The 19365-nt window shown below is 43.0% G+C and overlaps 1 protein-coding gene and 1 long non-coding RNA gene across 6 annotated transcripts in view; one reads left to right on the top strand and one right to left on the bottom strand.

Annotated features, from left to right (window-relative positions):
* The window catches only part of DENND4A (DENN domain containing 4A), a 62754-nt gene that overhangs the window by 6161 nt on the left and 37228 nt on the right, over positions 1-19365 (bottom strand). For 4 of the 5 annotated variants that reach the window (XR_014519042.1, XR_014519043.1, XM_083474955.1 and 1 more), the window contains exons 16-29: positions 18722-18928; positions 17753-17881; positions 16916-17060; positions 15737-15853; positions 13845-13994; positions 12463-13556; positions 11564-11777; positions 10126-10220; positions 6912-7087; positions 6675-6821; positions 5809-6013; positions 4465-4719; positions 3509-3626; positions 2360-2522 (exon numbers count right to left, since the gene is read on the bottom strand). Coding sequence is in view for 3 of the 5 variants with exons in the window: in XM_083474955.1 (XP_083331081.1) it covers positions 2360-2522; positions 3509-3626; positions 4465-4719; positions 5809-6013; positions 6675-6821; positions 6912-7087; positions 10126-10220; positions 11564-11777; positions 12463-13556; positions 13845-13994; positions 15737-15853; positions 16916-17060; positions 17753-17881; positions 18722-18928 (3215 nt within the window). In the remaining 2 variants the exon portion in view is untranslated. Of the gene's footprint in view, positions 1-2359; positions 2523-2551; positions 3376-3508; positions 3627-4464; positions 4720-5808; positions 6014-6674; positions 6822-6911; positions 7088-10125; positions 10221-11563; positions 11778-12462; positions 13557-13844; positions 13995-15736; positions 15854-16915; positions 17061-17752; positions 17882-18721; positions 18929-19365 lie in introns of those variants that run through there. The other variant, XM_083474956.1, reaches the window with a different exon arrangement.
* On the top strand, positions 195-7781 carry LOC310693346. The gene is made up of 3 exons (XR_014519111.1): positions 195-215; positions 1064-1180; positions 7473-7781. It is a non-coding gene; the product is annotated as an uncharacterized lncRNA (long non-coding RNA).

Raw genomic sequence — 19365 nt, 5'->3', positions numbered from 1 at the left:
GGTCTAGAAAACACACCATGAGGTGAAGGGGAGTTCTCACTGTTAAAAGAGATTGGAAGGCTGGATTGCACCTGTGGCGTTTGCCTCCTAGGATGGGTCAAGGAAAGGGTTAAAATGGGTGTGATGTGATTGGCCAGTGAGAATGCAAGGGGGGAGTAAAAGATAGAGTGGGAGGTTTTGAAAAGTCAGTTGAGGTTTGTCAGTTGGGAGTTGAGGTTTGTCAGTTGGGAGTTGAGGCTTGGGTGTTGGAGAAGGAAGAGGGTGGAATAGGCAGTGGGTTGGTCGAGTTATTGTGAGAAAGTGAGAGGAATTGTTAGGGAGGTAAATAGATAGTTGGGAATAATTCAGTTTGAAGTTGTTAGGAACTAAGATTTAAGAAACTGACAAGAGAAAAATAAACCGAAACCATACACTTATTCCTGCACTTAAAAATAAACTTGATTATATGTTTATGTTAACAACTGTCTGGACTCCATGTGTCCCCGTGAGAAGCGGGGTGGTGGCAGCGAAGAAAGCAACCGCAGTGGTGGCACAGGGTCAATAGACCGTGAAACGTCCAGGGGCCCTGTGTGATCGCCACAGCACCCTACTCTCCAACCTGGGCATACAGGTTAGGTCCAGATGAAAGCTCTACTCCAAAACATCTGGGGTAGGGGAGGCACCAAACTGGAGAAGGCTGTTCTACTTTGTACTAATTACCGAATTTTTCGCCCTATAGGACGCACGTAGATTTTTTTGGGGGGGGAATAAAGGACCCCAGCCCCCAGAACGGGAGCCAGAGTGATGGAGAAGCTGCATGCAGCTTGGGCATCGCTCTGGGAGCTTGCCGGGCTGGGAGGATAGCTTCCTGAAGCCTGGAGAGCGAGAGGGGTCAGTGCGCACCGACCCCTCTCACTCTCCAGGCTTCAGCGAAAGCCTGCATTCGCCCCATAGGACGCACACACATTTCCCCTTCATTTTTGGAGGGGAAAAAGTGCGTCCTATAGGGCAAAAAATACGGTACCCTTTTTCCTGTTTATACCACATAGTGGGACTGCAATTGACACAAGGTTTACATTCCCAGGGACTGCATGCAAAGGCAGAATCACGCAAAGGCAGAACAAGCCCTGGAACTGTCCCTGCCATCCAAGATTTTGAGAATGGGGCTGCCTGAGATCTCATGGGAGTCTCCCACAGCTTGGTAAGCAGGGTGGAGGGTTTAAAAGCTCTTTCTGTTAAGGATTTTTGTGGCATGGAAATAATTCTTAGACCCTCTGCCTTAACAGGCTCTGGGAGGCTCTTGAGAAGACTCCCAGAGCCTGATAAACAAGCTTGCTCCTCTATCTATCTATCTATCCATCTATCTACAGGGTGAGTCTTTTAAAAGAGGCCCTGTGGAACATGTGTACTCTGTATCCATGGAGCCTGTTTTAAAGGACTCACCCTGTATCTATGTCTGGTGATCTTCAGAAGCTGCAATCACGTTAAGTACATGCTTTTGCAGTGCCCTTGAGAAAGAGATTTTTTCCCCAAAATTGCCTGGGCTCTACATAAACACTGTTTTGTAATGCCTGACATTGCTTCACTTTGTTCTGTTTTTGCCTCTGGGGTTGATCAGGGCGTCACTTTGCTATGTTTCCACATTTTTTTGTGTGAGCCATGGCGGTTTTGCATTGTGACCCACTTAGGAGAGCACAGTGCAGTAGGCACGATCAAAATGCAAAGCTGGTCCAGCTTGCTTCCTATTCCAACTACCTACCTCCAAAGAAAGTGGAGCAGAAGCTCTGAAACACCTTGTCTCTTTGAAGCAGCCAGGATGTGAGGGGGAGAGTCCCTGCCTGAATAATTTTCATGGCCCTTCCCCCATAACAAATGGGAAGAATGAACCACTCTGGCTGCCACCCTCCACTGAGTGAGAAAGCCTTGATGTTTAATAGTGCATTTGTGATCCTCACTGCTGCTTTGCCAAATAGGATACACACAAGCACACAGCACTGTGGCTGCTTGGACTGAGGGCATAGGTTCAAGGAGTCCGGTGAATTGGTCTGGCATCACCTGGAGCTGCAGCATTGTTGAATCTTATCAGATGTGGGCATGATTTGGGTGGGAGACCACTGGAAAGCCCACAGGACTGGATATGCATTTAAAACATTTTCTTTGGGGGGGGGCAGTGAACACTGTGCAGAGCGTTTGTTCTAAAGAAGCATTCAGGTATCAAACACATAGCACGAAATGATGTTACAGCCCATAAGGCATCCTATCAAGAGGCATCCTTTTTCAAGATGCAGAACATCAAAGCATTGATACTCTCAAGGGGATGAATGACTTCCTCCTCTTACAACATGATACTATAGGCTTCTTTTTAACTGTGCTCATTTACCTTTGCCTTTTCATCTGTGGCCATTTGTTCAGTCTCTCTAGAATCTGGCTCATTGGCCCATAGACATCATTCATCTTAATACTCTTCACCATGCTTCTTAAGAGCTCCTGGTTAAATGAGCTGTCATCGTTCTTCAGTAAGCGAACCATTGGGTAATTTTGTGCTGGGGAGAAGGAATAAAAAGGAATATTTAAGAAGGAAATGAAAAACAGCAGTGATGGGGTAGGGGGAATAACAGCTGAAAGGTAAAAACAAGGATACCTTTTAAGTTGGCTCTGCAAAAAAAAGCACTTGTCATATAAAGACAGAATCAGGATAAAGGGAGTACAAAAATAAAGTACAAAAAAGCAAGCCATAAAAGGGAAGTTCTGGCCAATAGCATATAAAAGTTGCAACCAAATGGGTATTAAAAGCCAATTCAAAAACAAGCATTGAGACCAATGCAAGGTTTTACTCAGGTGACCCTGCAAGTAGTGGTGGCTGGTGTCCATTGAGACAGGTGGGGAGGAAGGCAGAGAAGCAGGAGACGCAGAACCAATGACAGGTGGAGCCAAGAGATGCTAGTTTAGCCTGCATCATCTTCCCTGCAGAGTTCCACAATGACAGCACTGAGACTAAGGTGGAGGAGGAAGCTGGCAGCCACAGCCACCTCCTAGGCTTGATATAAGGCAGATAGATGGGAAGGCTAGCTGGGTCTGGCAGAGGGTGATGGGGCAGTGTCTCCATTTGTCTTAATGGACCAGCCACCTCTGCCTACGGGGCAAATCACCAACACAACTCCAATGGTTCATCTTAAAAAAAAAAAAGGATAGGAATTTAACAATTGAATGGAAAAAAGGCTGGAAAATAAATTTGTGCTAAGGCAGTACACTGTAAGCCAAAAAGTTACTGTATAAAATATACACACATACACACTAAAAAGGGGAATATTTTTTTAAAAACAAACAAAATAAAAAAGCAACCTGAACAGTACAGAATGTAACACTCACTCTCAAACACAAGTGTTTGGTTTTGACCTGCAAGACAAACAGATTAGCACAATCAAAATCCTCATTGCTTATCAGCTTAAGTTACTGGTGGTCGTAGTGAAGAATTTGTTCTGAAAACAGCACACAACAGTTTCCAGGCTGCATGCCGGTCATCACTTACTCTGTGCATTCCACAGAATATAGAGAGGCTGCCCTGGATCCTTATGCAATTTCATGTTGTCCCACAGCATCTGAATTAGAACATACTTGCTGTCCTCTAAGATGCAATTCCTGGGAATCTGAGCAATAAGAACACAAAAGACAAGACTGAACATAATAGTAGGAAATTACAGAACAGCATCAAACTTCCTTGATGCCACACACACAGTGTGAAAGGATAACAATTCTGACTTTCGGCTATCGCATTGTAAGCTTCTTCTCTGCTAGGGCCCCACTGAAGAGTTATGAATACCCTGGCCAGAGGTGAAAGTGGGTGTGGCAAAAGGCAAAAAAGTAAACAGGATTGAGACCCTAGCCTGTGAAGGAAGGTGTAATGTGGTTTTTCGCTCTTTGTTCCCTGCAGTGGTATGGATTTGGATTGGCCCCCTGTTCCTGTGCCATTGTCACAAATTGAACTTTTCCCTCCAGTGCAAGGAGCAGACTCGTCAATCCAGATTTGAAACACAGTGAAGGAGGGGTAAAACGAAAAACAAAAAACTATGCACAGTCCCCTGGCACCTACTATTTACATCTCTGCCAGTCCCCTGCACTGGCTACTGGCATCTCAGCTAGTCTGGTCCAGAGACTAGACATGCACTTATTTTCCATTCTTGAAGCATTTTCAAGGGTGAGCAGAATACTGCTCAGGCTTCAATTTCAGAGATCTAGCCAGCATGCTTTCATTATGAGGATATCAACAGGCTCTCTAGAATCAGAAGCAATCCCAGAACTCGTTCAATACAGGTCTAAAACAGATTGGTAGTTCTCTCTCTCCCCGCCCCAAAACACATGCATGCACAGTCCCAAAATCCCTGGGGTGGGAAGCTGTAGGAGCAGAGAAAAGCTGCAGTCGGAAGGCACAAGGTTTATAATAATTTGTCAAGCCCTTAAAACAAATGTAGAGCCATTTTTTCATACCTTTGAATTCTTATTGCAATGCTCAGAGGACAGTATTAATCCTGGTAAGTTACTGGGTAAGTCCAGGCGTCGAAAATACCACACTAGATTCCAGAACACAATGGGATGGTGGTCCACAAAGTCTGGCACTGTTATCACATGATCACCTTCGTTTTCTAATAAACTTTCAAGCTCCTTCCATACAACAAGAGGACTCAGGTATGGGACAGTTATGGGCTCTGGACTCTGCAAACGCCACTCCAACCCCAAAGGATCCTATTGGATATATAAAGAAATAAAAAGAAACTTTTTTGTATTTATTATTACGTTTCATCTTTTCTCTGAGGAGCTCAAAGTGACATACATGGTTCTCTCCAACCCCACCCTACCCATTTTACCCTCACAGCAATCCTGTGAGGTAGGTTAGGCTGAGAGACTGGGACTGGCCCAAGGTCACCCAATGAGCTTCATGGTTATGTGGGGATTTGAACCCTGGTCTCCCAGGTTCTAGGCTAAAACTCTAACCACTACCCCACATTGGGTCTCATTTTAGCTAAGCTCTATTTTAGAGATTCTTCTTCAGGAGCTACTAAAGTCAGTAAGAAGAGGCAGCCTTCTCAGTCGCAACACTCTTGAGAACCTTTCCTAGCGCTTACACTGATCTCCTTTAGGTGCTAGGAGAAGACTTTTTCATTTTCCTAGCCTTTTATTCTCCAATGGGCTTTAATTTGGGGAAGGGCCATGGCTCAGTGTTAAGAGCAACTGCTTTACGTGCAGAAAGTTCCCAGGTTAAATCCCTAGCATCTTCTGGTAGGGCTGGGCAAAGATCCCAATCTGAAACTCTGGAGAGCTAATGCTGGTCAGTGCAGACAATACTGAGCTAGATGGATCAATGTCCTGACTTAGTAAAAGGAAGCTTCCTTTGCTCCAAATGCCCTTTTAAGTCCAGTATCATGTTCTCCCAGTGGTCAACCAAAAGTCCCAAAGGGAAGCCCACAAACAGGACCCCAGTGCAACAATGCTCTTTCCACTTGTGATTCTCAGCAACTGGTATTCAGAGACATACTGCCTCCAATAGTGGAGGGAGAACATGGTGGCTAGTAGCCATTGGGTAGCCTTATCCTCCATGAATTCATCTAAGCAATTCAAATTGGTGACTATCACTGCCTCTTGTGGGACCAAGCTTCATCGTTTAACTCTGTGTGACACTTCTGGGATTATACCATTGGTCAATTATCCCCCCTTTGGTAATTATTAAGCAGGACAACTAGCACCAACATGGTAAAAGCAATTGTGCTTTGCAGAATCTTTGATTGCTCTGAATATTCCAGTTAGGGAGGCAAGAAAGAAGGCCTAAGTACTCACAGCTGTCCCCTGCAATGTGGTAGGCAAGCTCCCAGTGGGAACAATGTGACTGTGCTTGTGATGCTCTGTTTCCTCCACCTCCAGGGGACTGAAGGTACTCATGCTTCGAGACAAGGCATGGCTGGTATGCTCAGTCCCAGCAGTATTTTGCCTTCTTGGAGGGATCTGAATGCTTCTGGCACAGGTGCTATCAGGCTCTTTGGATCTGTTACCAACAAAAGAATATTTGTATTTGTATTTTTTAATTTTACCTTTAAAAATCAACATCTCCCCCCCCCAACTCTACAATAAAAAGAAAAGGTAAGGTCAAACACTGTCCTGTTATTTGCTGTTCTAACACACTGCACATAGAATTCATCCTTCAATAAACTTGCTTGCCTGCTGTCTGATAAATGTGCCATACTGCTAACCGGTTCTTAGGTGGGCAGAAAATAGACTTCAGTCTAGCCACTAAGCCAGAACACAGTTTTTCTTATTCATGTATATGAGCCATTTCATGACAACCTCCTCCCCATTTCCCCTGCATCTTCTAAAATTTGTCTAACTGATGGGCATAGATTATTACCGTGCCACTGTTGATTATTAATCAAAATTAGCATAATGATTCATGCTGATTTTACTGTGGCTTTCTAATGGGTATTTTGGGTAGACTGTTGCTTTTCTGATGTTGCTTTATGGTTTTAATTTTTATCGCTGAATCAGGCCAAGGACCATCGAAGTCAGCATCCTCTTACCCACTTTGAGGAGTCAGGATGGAGTGGGCAACCATGACTTGCCTGTGGGCATTTATTAAAGTATTATTAAATGCCCACAGGCACGTCAAGTGTTTTTTTTTCTTTGACTGAGTCAAAATGTGATGATTTTACCTATTTGAATGCAAGTCATCCTGAGCAGGTATTAGAGATGCTGAAAATCCTGATGTGGGATCAGAAATGCAGGACTTTGCTGCATGGTTGAAAAAAGATGATGGAAGCTGCATGTTCTCTGAAGATGGACTGGATTTCAGGAAATATCTATAAAAAGTACCCCAAAAAATGTTGCAATTAGACAACACACATTTGGAAATACTGCAAGCAAGAATCCAATGGCAAATAATCAGTTACCTTCCAGGACCCCGTAGATCTCTGATTTCGATGTTCAGGGAAGGCAAGAATTGGTTTCCGCAGAAAGGGCATGTGGTGTTAAGGTTGGAATCATCTGCTGTCCAGCCTGCCATGATTTCTTCATCATGTACAAGACAGTCACAGGTATGGCATCGTGAACAGCTTGAGATGAGGACCTGTGGAAAGCACTTCATTAAAGCCCTCAGTGCGGCTTTTGCCCCCAGTAGCAAGAGAAATCCCAAGTCATACCAAACTGCAATAGAAACCCAACTGAATTCATAAAACCTAGAGCTGGGCTGAAAGCGCCTCTCGGCTCTGCATCCTATTCTTTGGCTGAAAACTTCAGGGGGGCTGGAGATTCCCATTTCAAATTGACCACCAAAGGAAATCTTAAAATATAGTTGGAAATGTTTGTAAATGAAACTCATTTTGGTATTTTAGATTCATTCATTGAAGTTGAAAGTAAATAATGTATCGTATGCAGATGTACACAGGGTTTGAATATGTTGCACTCTGATAGGTTACAGTGAAACATCGAGTAAAATTTTCACTGTTTTTCAGGTTCTGGAGATGAAAACAGTCCAATTCCAGATGTGTTTTTTTGGAAAGCAAATCTGAATTCAGTGTGGCTGACTTCAAAGTTAAGCATGCGCAGAATTGCAGTCTTATAGCTGAACTGGCAGGCTGGCTAACAAAAATGCTTGCTTGTGGACTTGTTTGCAAGGCAACTTCAACCATTTCTTTGTCATCTGCTCTTACATTTACATGCTGGAACTAAAAGAGGCTGAGCAAATAAGTAAATGTGCTCTCAACTCCCAGCCTTCCTGAGCAAAAACTGCCCTCATACCAATTAAACCAATTAAAACGTCAGTTGTCTAATCTACTAATTAAGCTAATTAAAGATTGCAGGCCTAAAAAACAACAACCAGCAGTTCAGTTTCAACACATGAATCCAGCAAGGCACAAAGATGTTCAATTCAAGGTACCCAGAGATCAGCAACCTAATCCACCATCAGCATATCCTCTTTCTGTTAGTGACCTTGTTTTAAGCCAGGGATGTGGAAGCTTCTGCCTTGCAAGGGCCTTTGGCCCAAGGGCGGGGGAAAGGAATGAGCAGAGAAGTGAGGGCAAAGACACCTCTTTGCATGCTGTGAGCCAAATTCAGTTTGCCTCTGGGGACTTCAATTGGACAGGCAGGATGTTTTTCTCTCTCACACGGCTTGTTAATTCAAAGCAAAGAATGTTGGGCTGCATTCTCTTCAGCCGGCTGCATAATGGAACCACAAGTAGCAACACAGCCTGCTTCTCTGTTAATTAAAAAACAAAACAAAACCGACCCTGCTTGACCTCTCAGCATACAGAGACTTTTTGGGGAGTCTTTCAGTCTGGGGCTCCTGGGCAGAAACTCCATAAGAGACCCCAAGAAAAAGTTCACAGCGGGGGGGGGGGGGATGTTGGAATTCCACACCCCACAAGAGCCACAGGCCCATCTCTACAATGTATGGCTGCTAACTGAGCCTCACACCATTTTACACTATGTTCGGCTGCCCCTGAACACCACCACCATCACCACATTTCCTGTAAAGGATGCTAACAATTCAGCTAGGTACGCAAGACTTGTTTGACAAGGTGAGGTGCTGCGAAGATCTGAACAAGGTGCTGATGGTAGTGTAGGGATTGCTGCTGCTCAGGCAGCCTCTTAGGCAGGTCATATGCCAGGCTCAGGAATATTCTCCAGGAACCACTGTCACGGCAGACAGTGAAGTGTGAAGGTGAAAAGGAGTGTGGAACTTCCCTTCTCTATTGGTTTGGTTCATTCTTGAAAGGAAGAATAACACCAACCATTCACTTGCATCTTGCATGTACCATTTCTCTCTCTCTCTCTCTCTCTCACACACACACCATAGGCACATGTAGACCCAGATAGAGTGTTCTGTCTCTACCAGCACAAAGGAAGGAAGTAGGTCAAAGTGAGGGTGGGAGATGAGGAACAGCTGGGCTCTGTGCAAGCGTTGTGTATGTGATGTCACATCAGTCAATAAAACACCCGCTGCTCACTCTCATTCCCTCTCCCTCATCCTTATCAATGCTAAATAACAGATACCAAGCCAAGATACAGTGGTACCTCGGGCTACATACGCTTCAGGTTACATACGCTTCAGGTTACATACTCTGCTAACCCAGAAATAGTGCTTCAGGATAAGAACAGAAATCGGGCTCTGACGGCGCAGCGGCAGCGGGAAGCCCCATTAGCTAAAGTGGTGCTTCAGGTTAAAAACAGTTTCAGGTTAAGAACGGACCTCCGGAACGAATTAAGTACTTAACCTGAGGTACCACTGCGTGGAAGGAAAAAGAGGAAGAACCAATTTGTATATAGGGTTTTTAAATCTCCTAAATACTTGCCCATGGGCCAGATAAAACCAAGCAGCAGGCCAGATCTGGCCTGTGGGCTGTAGGTTCCCCACCTGTTTTAAATCCTTTGAGATTTAATTATCTAGTCCTGACCTTTCCAGAGCGCAATACGGAGTTCTCCAACTTTCAGCCGATCCCCTTGAGGACACCCCTCCCTGTCACAAAAAATTAATTAGTTGCCTCAATGGAAGAAAAAGCAGCTATGAGGATTTTGCTGCACTGCGGTGTCAACAAATTAGCAGCTGAATCACTCTATTTTTAGAGCTGACAAATACATTTTAGATTGATTTGCTGGCTTCTTCTATCAACAGCTTATCAGTGGGTATCAACGATTGCTCATTTGGATAGTAATGAGGCTTTTGAAGGTTCATTTGAAAGAGTAATGAAGGTCCCCTTAGCAGTAACGGACAGAAAATCTTCCATTAATATTAGAAAGCTACATTTCTGAACTGAAGGGTCACCTAGATTTTAGAAACTGCCCTAAAGTGATGGCCATTCCACAGGGCAAACTAGAAAGTATATGAACCATCCTTTTCATCAGAACTAACACTAACTTAAGCAGGGAAATGTAAAGTAAAGATGAGTGGGGATAGAGCAGAGAGCTCTTTGATGAGGCAGGAGTCTCAGGAAATCAGATGTAGAACAAAAGATCTGGGTCCCATGGTCCCTTGTCTGTTTCTCGCCAGAAGAAGGAGACAACCTGTTATCTGGATACCTCCTCCACACCAAACTGAGAAAGCGAATAACCTATCCTTTTTGCTAGTGTAGAACACAAGCTGTTTAAAAAGGGGAAATGCTATACCTCCAGTGCGTAATTCTGGAACACGCTGGTGCTGCTTGTACTGCAAGATGATACCAGCTCTGATCTGCCAGGCAAAGGAAACTTTGAAAGAGAGCCTAAAAGGCAAATAGATACTTGTTACTGCAGAAGGAAATGTTAGACTGACCCACAATGGTCCTACATTGTCATAGAAAGTACAATTGTTGTAAACAGCTGTCATTTTTATGAATAGAGGTATATAAGTATTTTATAAATAAAAATAAATAATAAAAACAGAAACACATTCTTAGAAATTGGAATATTACAAACAAAAAGCAGAAGAGAAGAGAATGACAGGAGAGATGGTCATCCACAGAGAGACAATAAAAGTTATTGCAAATTAGACATGATGTGACATTAGTTGCATGAGTACACTGCTGTTGTTACTGTGCAAGTAATAGCTAGGGGAAATCTTGAGTAGCTTTTTGTGGATAAGTTTAATTTTCTCTCTCCCTACCACTATCTTGTGCTGTTGTTAAATAGAATTAAACTGTTATTATATGTTTTGAATTTTACGAGATTTTATTGATATTGTTTTTTGCGATGTATATTTTTAATGGGAAATGCTTTGAGGCCTGCATGGCATAAAACAGTACACAATTCTAAATAACTGTTGTTGACATCTGTCTCTCTCAAGAGACAATGGAGTGCATCTCCAGGGATCAAATCAAACCGCTGCATTAGCAGCACCGAAGTGAGCTCCTCATGGCGCAACCCTGGACAGCGTGTACCGAGGTCCTGGACTGCCCAGATGGCAAGACCCCTCCGCCTCACTGATGTAGTCCAAAGGAAAGCAGAGCAATACATTTGGCACCAGCTTGGCTGAACGAGTTGCTGGAAGGAGGCATGCAAGGCGCCACCCAACCATCTTAGGGACTCCACTCCGGATCTGTGTAGGGTTTACTCCTTAATGTTTTCTTCTCCTGAAGATATCCCATAAAGCAGAGGTTTAGGATCAGATTTTTCCTTCTCCTAGAAGGGCTACCTTTCCATGTTAACGAGCCCCATCTTTCCCTCACTTCCCTCCACAGCATGTGCAGAAACTGCCTTCTTGACCATTGGACCCACTATTGGTCTCATCCACCCAATCTGCCAGAGCCTGTCTTTGTATGCAGGGGAAGTCCCTAACCCACTGAGGGTATGAGACCCATCGGCTACCCTCACCTGGTTTAACTGGTGAGTTGAAGCCATTTCTGGGGTGTGGTCACTGTCACATGCTGCCAGCTTCTAGGAGCCGCAGGTGACAGCTGAGTGCAGGGTGGGGACCAAAGGTGGACAAACTACCCCAGAAGAAGCACAACGTGTCCCTCACCAGAGGTACTACCCCTCCCCTAACACCCCATACACCTGTTACTAAATAACTAAAATAAAATAAATAGGGTAAGAAAGGAAATTTGAGAAATTTAAGGAGAACTCTTACCGGACTGAGAAAAACGCTTTGATGTGCCACTATTCGAAGCTGAACTTTCAAGACTTGTCCTACTCAAGCCAATTCCCTTTAACACAGAGGAGGCGTTCTCTTGAGGAGAGGAGTTGCTTTCGAGATCATTGCAGATGTCCTCATCAGTCAGGGAGGCAGTTTCTGAATCAAGGGCCCCAAGGGATGAAATGCTTGCTCGGTCTGAGTTTTGATCCTGAAAACAAGAATAGGAATGTTTTCTGTGCTTAAAGGTCTTATAGGAAGTATCTGGAAGAAACACCACCATCAATACCAACAGAACCAAGCTGGATCTTCTTCTAGAATAACTGCTTTGAACATCCAAGTTGACTTCTATTAAATGGTAGTGGAAAGCTGAGTGCCAAGCAACCTGACTCATGTATATAGTTAACAAATGAAGACTAAATATCTCCTGCAATAGTTATCATATAGATGCCACTTTCAATGTCTCATCACATTCCAAAATTTATTGGCTGGTGGAGAGCAAAATTCTTTTCCTTTTTCAGGATGAAAAATTTGATCAACAACAATTTACTTGTCCCTACAGTGCAAGAAGACAGAGGGCCCTATCTATTTATTTTGCAACCATTTTCCTTCTCTGTGTTTGACATAACTATTATTTTCTTTCCTCTTGGAGTCTCCCAGAGGAAAGCCAGGTCTGTCAGTCTCAGCGTGATTTACATACACCTGGCTCTTAAATCACAGGATTTGTATGCATACCCAAATCTTTGCTGAAAACATTTTTATCATCTTCAGTGACAGGGAAAGTTTCTCACACACCTGCACTGCACAAAAGAGCTGTACACCACAGTTTGAGAACTGCTGTACTACAAGAGCTATTTTGGCTCCCCTCACACCCAGCAATGTTTTAAGATGCTTACCTTTGCTGATGCCGCATACGTAGTAAACTTTGAGTACCACTTGCTGGCCTTCTCAGCAACCCCTTTCCCTGCAGAAAACATGCTGGTCTTTAGAACATCAAAGGTAGGTGTTAGCAGTGTATCCAAGTTGAATGCAGTTGGAGAGGCAAGAGCTATTGCGCCAGCTGTATCCTGAGATTGTCCCCTGGACAGACTATGGGGAGAAAATACCGGAGAGGACCAAAGTCTGTCCCTTCCCCTTTCTTCATTTTTTATGTGGTAGCTTTTGGATTTGGTAAGGCTCGCCGGTCTGGGTGAGTTTGGAGGAAGGCTAGATCTCCGGCATGGCTGAGCCAACGTTGGACTCCTTTTGTTGGTGTTCTTGTCACTGTAGGCTTTTTGCAAATCTATGCTTGGCGTACGGCTTGTTAAGGGGCTGCTCATATTGTTCATATACATTTCTATTTCTTCAGCTAAATCTCGCCTTGCAGACGGGGTTGAGGCACTTCTGTCCTCATCGTCATCCTCTTCCTCTTTCTGTTGCTCTGTCTCAGCAGCCAGCAAGGAAAGTGGATCAAATCCCATCTCAACACCAGTTTTCTCAACAAGCTTTACTGGAAAGCTGATGGCTCGCTGAATCCTCTTTGGCCTTTTATGTAACAGCTTCACAGTCTTCACTGAGAAAGCTTCATTATCCAAATCTTCCAAATCAAATATGACAGGAGACTCTGTTTTGTCCACAAAACGGTCCTCATAGGGAGCATCCTCATCACTGGATTCTTTCTCCAAGTTACCTCTCTTACTGGGTCCCAAGGAAGACTGTCTGATGTTGAGAGTGTTAGGCCTTTTTCTCTTCTCAAACACTTTGGAAAGAATTTTTGCATCCACTCCTAGTTTTTCAACAATTTGTTCTGGACTTGCCTCCTGGTTAATATGGTTTTTCATGAGTTCTATCAAAGCATCTCCACTCAGATTACGGTTCCTGTTTCTCCAAACTATCCGTTTCTGATCCAGTTCAGCAGCATTTAAGTGCCTATTTCTTAAGCTTTCAACTTTAGTAACTCTTGTTTTGTTGATATCCTCAAAGCAAGAGAATAACAATCCTGCAGAGCTTTCTGCGAGGGGGAAACACACACAAATCCAGGGAAGTGGGGTTACTTTAGTCACAAAGCAAAGCAGTGAAGAAATTGCCATAAAACCTTAGACATCTCTAACATGTGTAGGAGTTTTATCATAGGATGGGGACCCTTATGTACTACCATATTAATAGGGAATCCTGTTAACATTCCTGGGGAAAAATATCTAGCCCTCTTATGAATGAATGTATGCAATGGGATTGTTGTCTCACAGAAAATAAATGAGTCAAAACCATCAATTCATAAGAATCAACTGCACCAGCTTACCTCTGCCGATCTCTCCTGCTGTATCTGCTACTTTGCCAATTTTATCATTCAGGCGAACAATCCTTGACGCAGGCTTAGCTCTATTCGAATTTTGATAATTTAATGAAGGAAGGCAGTCACCACTGCCCTTTCCACTTTCTACTTCAGATACTGTATACACAGACAATAGACATATATCACTTCTTAATATTTGAGCTTGCTCTTAGTAAATTCTAGAAAAATACATGCATTAACCATAAGCCATTTCCCCATGTTGTTAGGTATTCAAAAGTCAAACTAGCATGCCATGCAGACTCCCTCACACTTCTTTACTGCTCGCAGGGCAGGCTGGTTTACATATATTACATGTTTCCATATAATACTGTGCATGTGTGCAGATGCTAGCATGGTGCATTATCAACAAGGGAACATGGCAACTGAAACCTGAGCAGCAGAATCTCTTAGCAGTAAGTACACATGACAAGTGATTGCCCTATAGTGCAGGGAGGAGGGCAGTGACAGGAGGCGATATTGCTTATGTGCTTATTCCCAGCTTAGACTGGTTCTCCAACTACAGCCATTCCTGGATTGGGATAGCCTCAGTTACCCATACTCTGGTGGCCTCCCACTTGGACTACTGTAATGTGATCTATGTGAGGCTGCCCTTGAAGATAGTCCTGAGGCTGCAGCTAATACAGAATGCAGCTGCTAGGTTAATAAGTGGGGCAACCTAATGGGACTAGGTGTCACAGGTACTTAAGACACAACACTGGCTGTCAATGAGCTATTTGGCCCAATTCAAGGTATTAGTATTAACACCCAAAGCCCTAAGTGGCATGGAACTCAAGTAGCAAAACAGTGCCAAGGGGATTTCCCAGTTGGCAGTGATGTGTGACAGTGCCGTCTCGGTGGGGCTTTCCCATCTGTGGAAGGCCCTCCCTAGAGAGGTGCTTCCATCTCCCTTACTATTAACTTTTAGGAGAAATTCTAAAACATTCCTGTTTACCCAGGCATTGGATGGCTGAAAATCCTAGGCTGTGGCATCCCAGAAATTATTAGTCAGAGAGGAGGTGATAGCTTTTAGGAGTTCTAACTGTTGTTAGAGGTTGATCTTAACTGGATTTAGAAGTTTTAATTGCATTGCTTTTGCACTGTTATGTTTGCTGCCCTGGGCTCCTTTGGAGGAAAGTGCTGGGTATAAATTTTAATAATAATAATAATAAACAGCACCACCACACAATTTAACATTGATTTAGAAATGTGCGCACACACACATCCCTGTAAAAATCTAGGTTCTTTGATCTGTTATGCAACTGAGTTACAAAGTCTTCACGCTCTTCCCAGAAGCACACAAAATCTTTACTTTTCACCAGAGGCAAGAATCCCAAGTATTTCATGTCTGTTTTAAGACTCATAATGGATTAAAATCCCCTGTAGGCATAACCATCTTTTCAAACCTCTTAAATTCAAATGTGCATAAATTCACTTTATGAAACCATAGAGGTTGTTATAGTTCTACATCATACGCATTTGCTCCAGTGAGCATTCAGCCAATAATAAAAAGGGCTGAGAGAATAATGATGAAGAAAGAAGACTCTTTCTTACTGACTCTCTTCCTTGTCTTTGCATTTGCCCAGCAGTGTTTGTGGAAGGTATTCATTATAATTTTATGTATTGCATTTTAGTGCATTGATAAACCAAGGCACCCAAGGGAGCTAACAATTAAAAATACTGACACCAAGAGGTGGGGCTGCCTCAACAGTTCTCCCAAGCTGCTGAAGTCTATGACGCAACATGACACAGAAATACAACAGTAAAGGGATATTCAAAAGAGAGGCAGTGCATAAAAGTTGGAATCAAAACAAAGGAACAGAATTCAGGCAACATGACAAGTATCAATATTTGATACTTACAAGAACTAGAGTCACTCTCTTTCTTCTCTTCCTTTTGCTCACCATTCCTCTGAGCAGTGGCTTTCCCTTGTTTAGCTGCTGCTTTCGATAGCCTGTATAACAGATCTGAATGTTCCCCTATCATAATAAAAAGGATAAAAAATTAACAATGCATTTTTTATTTTAAAAAGAATGCCAAGCAGAAAGGGGATAATGGGATGCTGTTGCGATGAAATACATATAAAGGTGATATTGCTTGTAAAAGTGACCATTTGTTTGAATGAGGAAACTCAGCAGTAGAACATTTCCAGAAACTTGGGGGACTTTTTGGTGACTAAAGACTGTCCTCAGTTAATAGGGCTGTTCTGCTTTTAGAGACTGCCTGTATTTTTTGCATGACACTGATTATTAGAAAGAAGACCCTTGGTTCCAGAGCCTGTCTGGCTGCAGTTAGGAAGGATGTACAAAGCTGTTTGTGAGAAAAGGGATTTTTACCCCTCTGAATTATGAAATTCAATAAGACCAATGCTTTGGGGGGTGGGGCGGGGGGCGGACTCAAGCACTGAGTAAGACTATCTTACCAGATGAATCTAGACGACAGCCAGTAACTTAATCTCTGCCAAAATGTCAGTCTAGAATTTATATATTATGGACCACTGTGACTTCTACAGGGAAGAGGCATGGTTCAGTGTTTGAGGATCTTCTTTGCACGCTGAAGGTCCTGGGTTTGGTCCCCTGAGCCATCTCCAAGCAGAGATGAGAATGTTCCCTATCTGAAACCATGGAGAGTTGCTACTGGTCTGTGATTAGTGCTGACCTCAATAGACCAATGCAGCTTCCTATATGTCTAATATTTTGAGGAGTAAGATAGCAATGCGATAAATCTTTAAATATTTGTTCCCCACAGTTTTTCCAGAGAGACCCAGGATTCTGACCATTTCTCTTCCTCATTGTGTCATGTAGCTCATCACATTTTCAAGAGGTACACGCAGCAGAATGTGCTACATAGCTGAGGTCCTCTCATTCATGTGAGTCTGGATAAGACATCCCTGGTCTTTGTGTCATCCATTACAGCAATTACAACACTGAATAGAATATGCTGCATAAATTAAGACTGATTTTGAAAACTGGGCATTTCTACCTATTGAAAGCAGTTACATTTGCAGAGCTACAAACCAAAAGATGCATAAAAACTCCTACCAGAAAGAACTTTGTGGATGCCATTTGCAGGTTGCTTCCTTAGAACTCTTTTAAACTGAGCTATTCCTAAGACAACATTTCTTATCTTTGTCCACAGAAAATAGCCACTTCGATTGCTTGACGGCCAAGTACTTTCCAAAACAGCCTGTAATAACAGTAAAGGAAATTATTTAAATCACACAACCTAAGGCTCTTGGAGTAGTACACTTTCAGTTATCCCATTCTATATTAAGGCAATCCAGTGATCAACCTGTTCCAAAAATGTCATGGCTAAATAGGATTTTGAGACCTAGGTTTCCCTGGTCTCATTCTGGGCAAGACTACCTGCACTATACATTTAAATCAGTATTGTGTCACTTTAAATAGTCACAGCTTCCTCCTAAGAATTCTGGAAACCATAGTTTGTTAAGAATGCTGAGAATTATTAGGTGACCTCCATTTCCCTCATGGAGCTACCATTTTCCAAGTTTCCTGGGAAGAGACATTTTGATTGTTAAACCACTCTGAGAAGTGTGTTAAAAACAGAGAACAGATGGATAAAAATCCAAACCATGTATGCAGTCATGCATACATATACTCAGCACTTTTTCCCTAAAAAAATGTTTAGGGGTGCTCTCATTGTCCTACTCATATTGAAATACTGCCCCTCAATGAGGCCAAACTTAGATTCACAAAATGTTTAGGGCTGGGCATCCCCCTGAGTCCCCCCAGAAAAAAAGCACTGCATATACAATGGTTTGCTGAAATCAGACATTGGCCAATTGATCATTATCTTTACAAAGAATTATTTTTCCAGTACTAAAATGCAAGGCTTTCAAATAATTAACAAATATTTACCCTATTATAATAACCATATGTAATGGCATTGGGGTCAACTCCGGCTTTTTTCATTTCAAAAAGGACTCTCACTGCTAGCACAGGCTGGCCATATTGTCCACATAACTGCATCAACACCCGGTAGCATACCTGGAAAAAAACAAGATTCTCCTTGTCAGATAAAATAATAATAATAATAATAATAATAATAATAATAATATGTTCCGGGGATTTATGTTTGTACAGTATTATTTTTGATTCAATGTTTGTAATTTTTGTTATGATTCTGCATTGAACATAAAAAAAATCTTTAATAATAATAATAATAATAATAATAATAATAATAATAATGCATTATTTATATGCTGCCCACCTGACTGGGTTGTCCCAGCCACTCTGGGCGGCTGCCAACAAAAAATAATAAAAGCACAATACAAATTCATTCTCAAGAAACTGGCCAACTTAGGGCCATCATCATATTTCAGAAAGGACATCCATTTATGTCAGGATCCCATCTAACCTAGACACTGGAGAGACCTCTTCAAAGGAAAAGGCTTGGGGCCTCATAGAGAACCCTAAAAACCTGGAGGAACTTGCAGAGGTGGCCAGAAGAGATCCATATTAGGGATTCCTGGGCTCCCACAAGAACCCCTCCAACCCCATTCTGAGCCTTTCCTTCATCCCCAACTCTCCCCCACCATCCCACAGGCCTTGGAAGCAAAGGTGACACCAGATTCAAGAGAAAGTTCAGAGTTGCTAGAAAAGCACCTGTTTCACTGCCAGACAGCTGTATTGTGAAGAATCTACTTGGGAGGCAAGCTGCAAGCAATAACCCAGCAGAGGTCCAGGAAGAGGAAATACTGGTGGTGACTATAAATCATATTTCTGCCCCTTTTGAACTCATCAAGTCACCAGCTCCAGAACTCCCTAGCACAGCTCCTGAATCGAAGCTCCAGTTTCCACACCAGGTACTAGACGTAGGCAATTTACCTCGTCAGGTGGATCAATCTTTTTCGAGTGCATTTTCCGCAGCACATCATAGGCCGTCCTCAAAGCCCTCACTTTGGAATGGCACACCTTGACATAGGCAGGAAGGCAGATAAACCAGAGGCCATAGCAGTGGCGCAGCAAGCACCTAGACCACATCTGAGGGATGGAGGAATACCTCTTGGCTATCTTGTGGGCCGACTTGATTTCCTGCAAAGACACATTGAAAATATTGTGTTTTAGGTATGTTACACTTTTTAAATCCTCTTCACATTCACAGAAGGGAGATAAGCATGAGGCAGATCCTCACTTGAATTATTTCAGTAACAGCTCTGCAACTATCGACTGCTGCACACTCTTCCCTGGAGGCCACTGAATTGTGGAACAAATTCAGTTGGTCTGCGAGACTCAGTGGTTGTCTGGCAATACAAACAACTAGCAGCTTTTCCTGTGGCCACAGAGAGCCTCGGGACCAATTCAGATGATACACAAGGGATCTGTGATCAGGTCTCCCAGTGTTTTCTTCTAAGATTAATACAGCTGCTAGGGGGAGGTGAGTGCGAATTGGATCAGGACTATAGTGCTAGGGAAGTGGGTTTATATTTATTACTCACTTTCTTCAGAAAAGGGAACTTAAAGCCACTTAT

The sequence above is a fragment of the Podarcis liolepis genome (genome assembly GCF_965112155.1).
Source record: "Podarcis liolepis genome assembly, chromosome: 14".
Classification (NCBI taxonomy): domain Eukaryota; kingdom Metazoa; phylum Chordata; class Lepidosauria; order Squamata; family Lacertidae; genus Podarcis; species Podarcis liolepis.
Note: the sequence above shows the minus strand (reverse complement) of the source record. Positions and strands in the feature narration are given on the sequence as shown.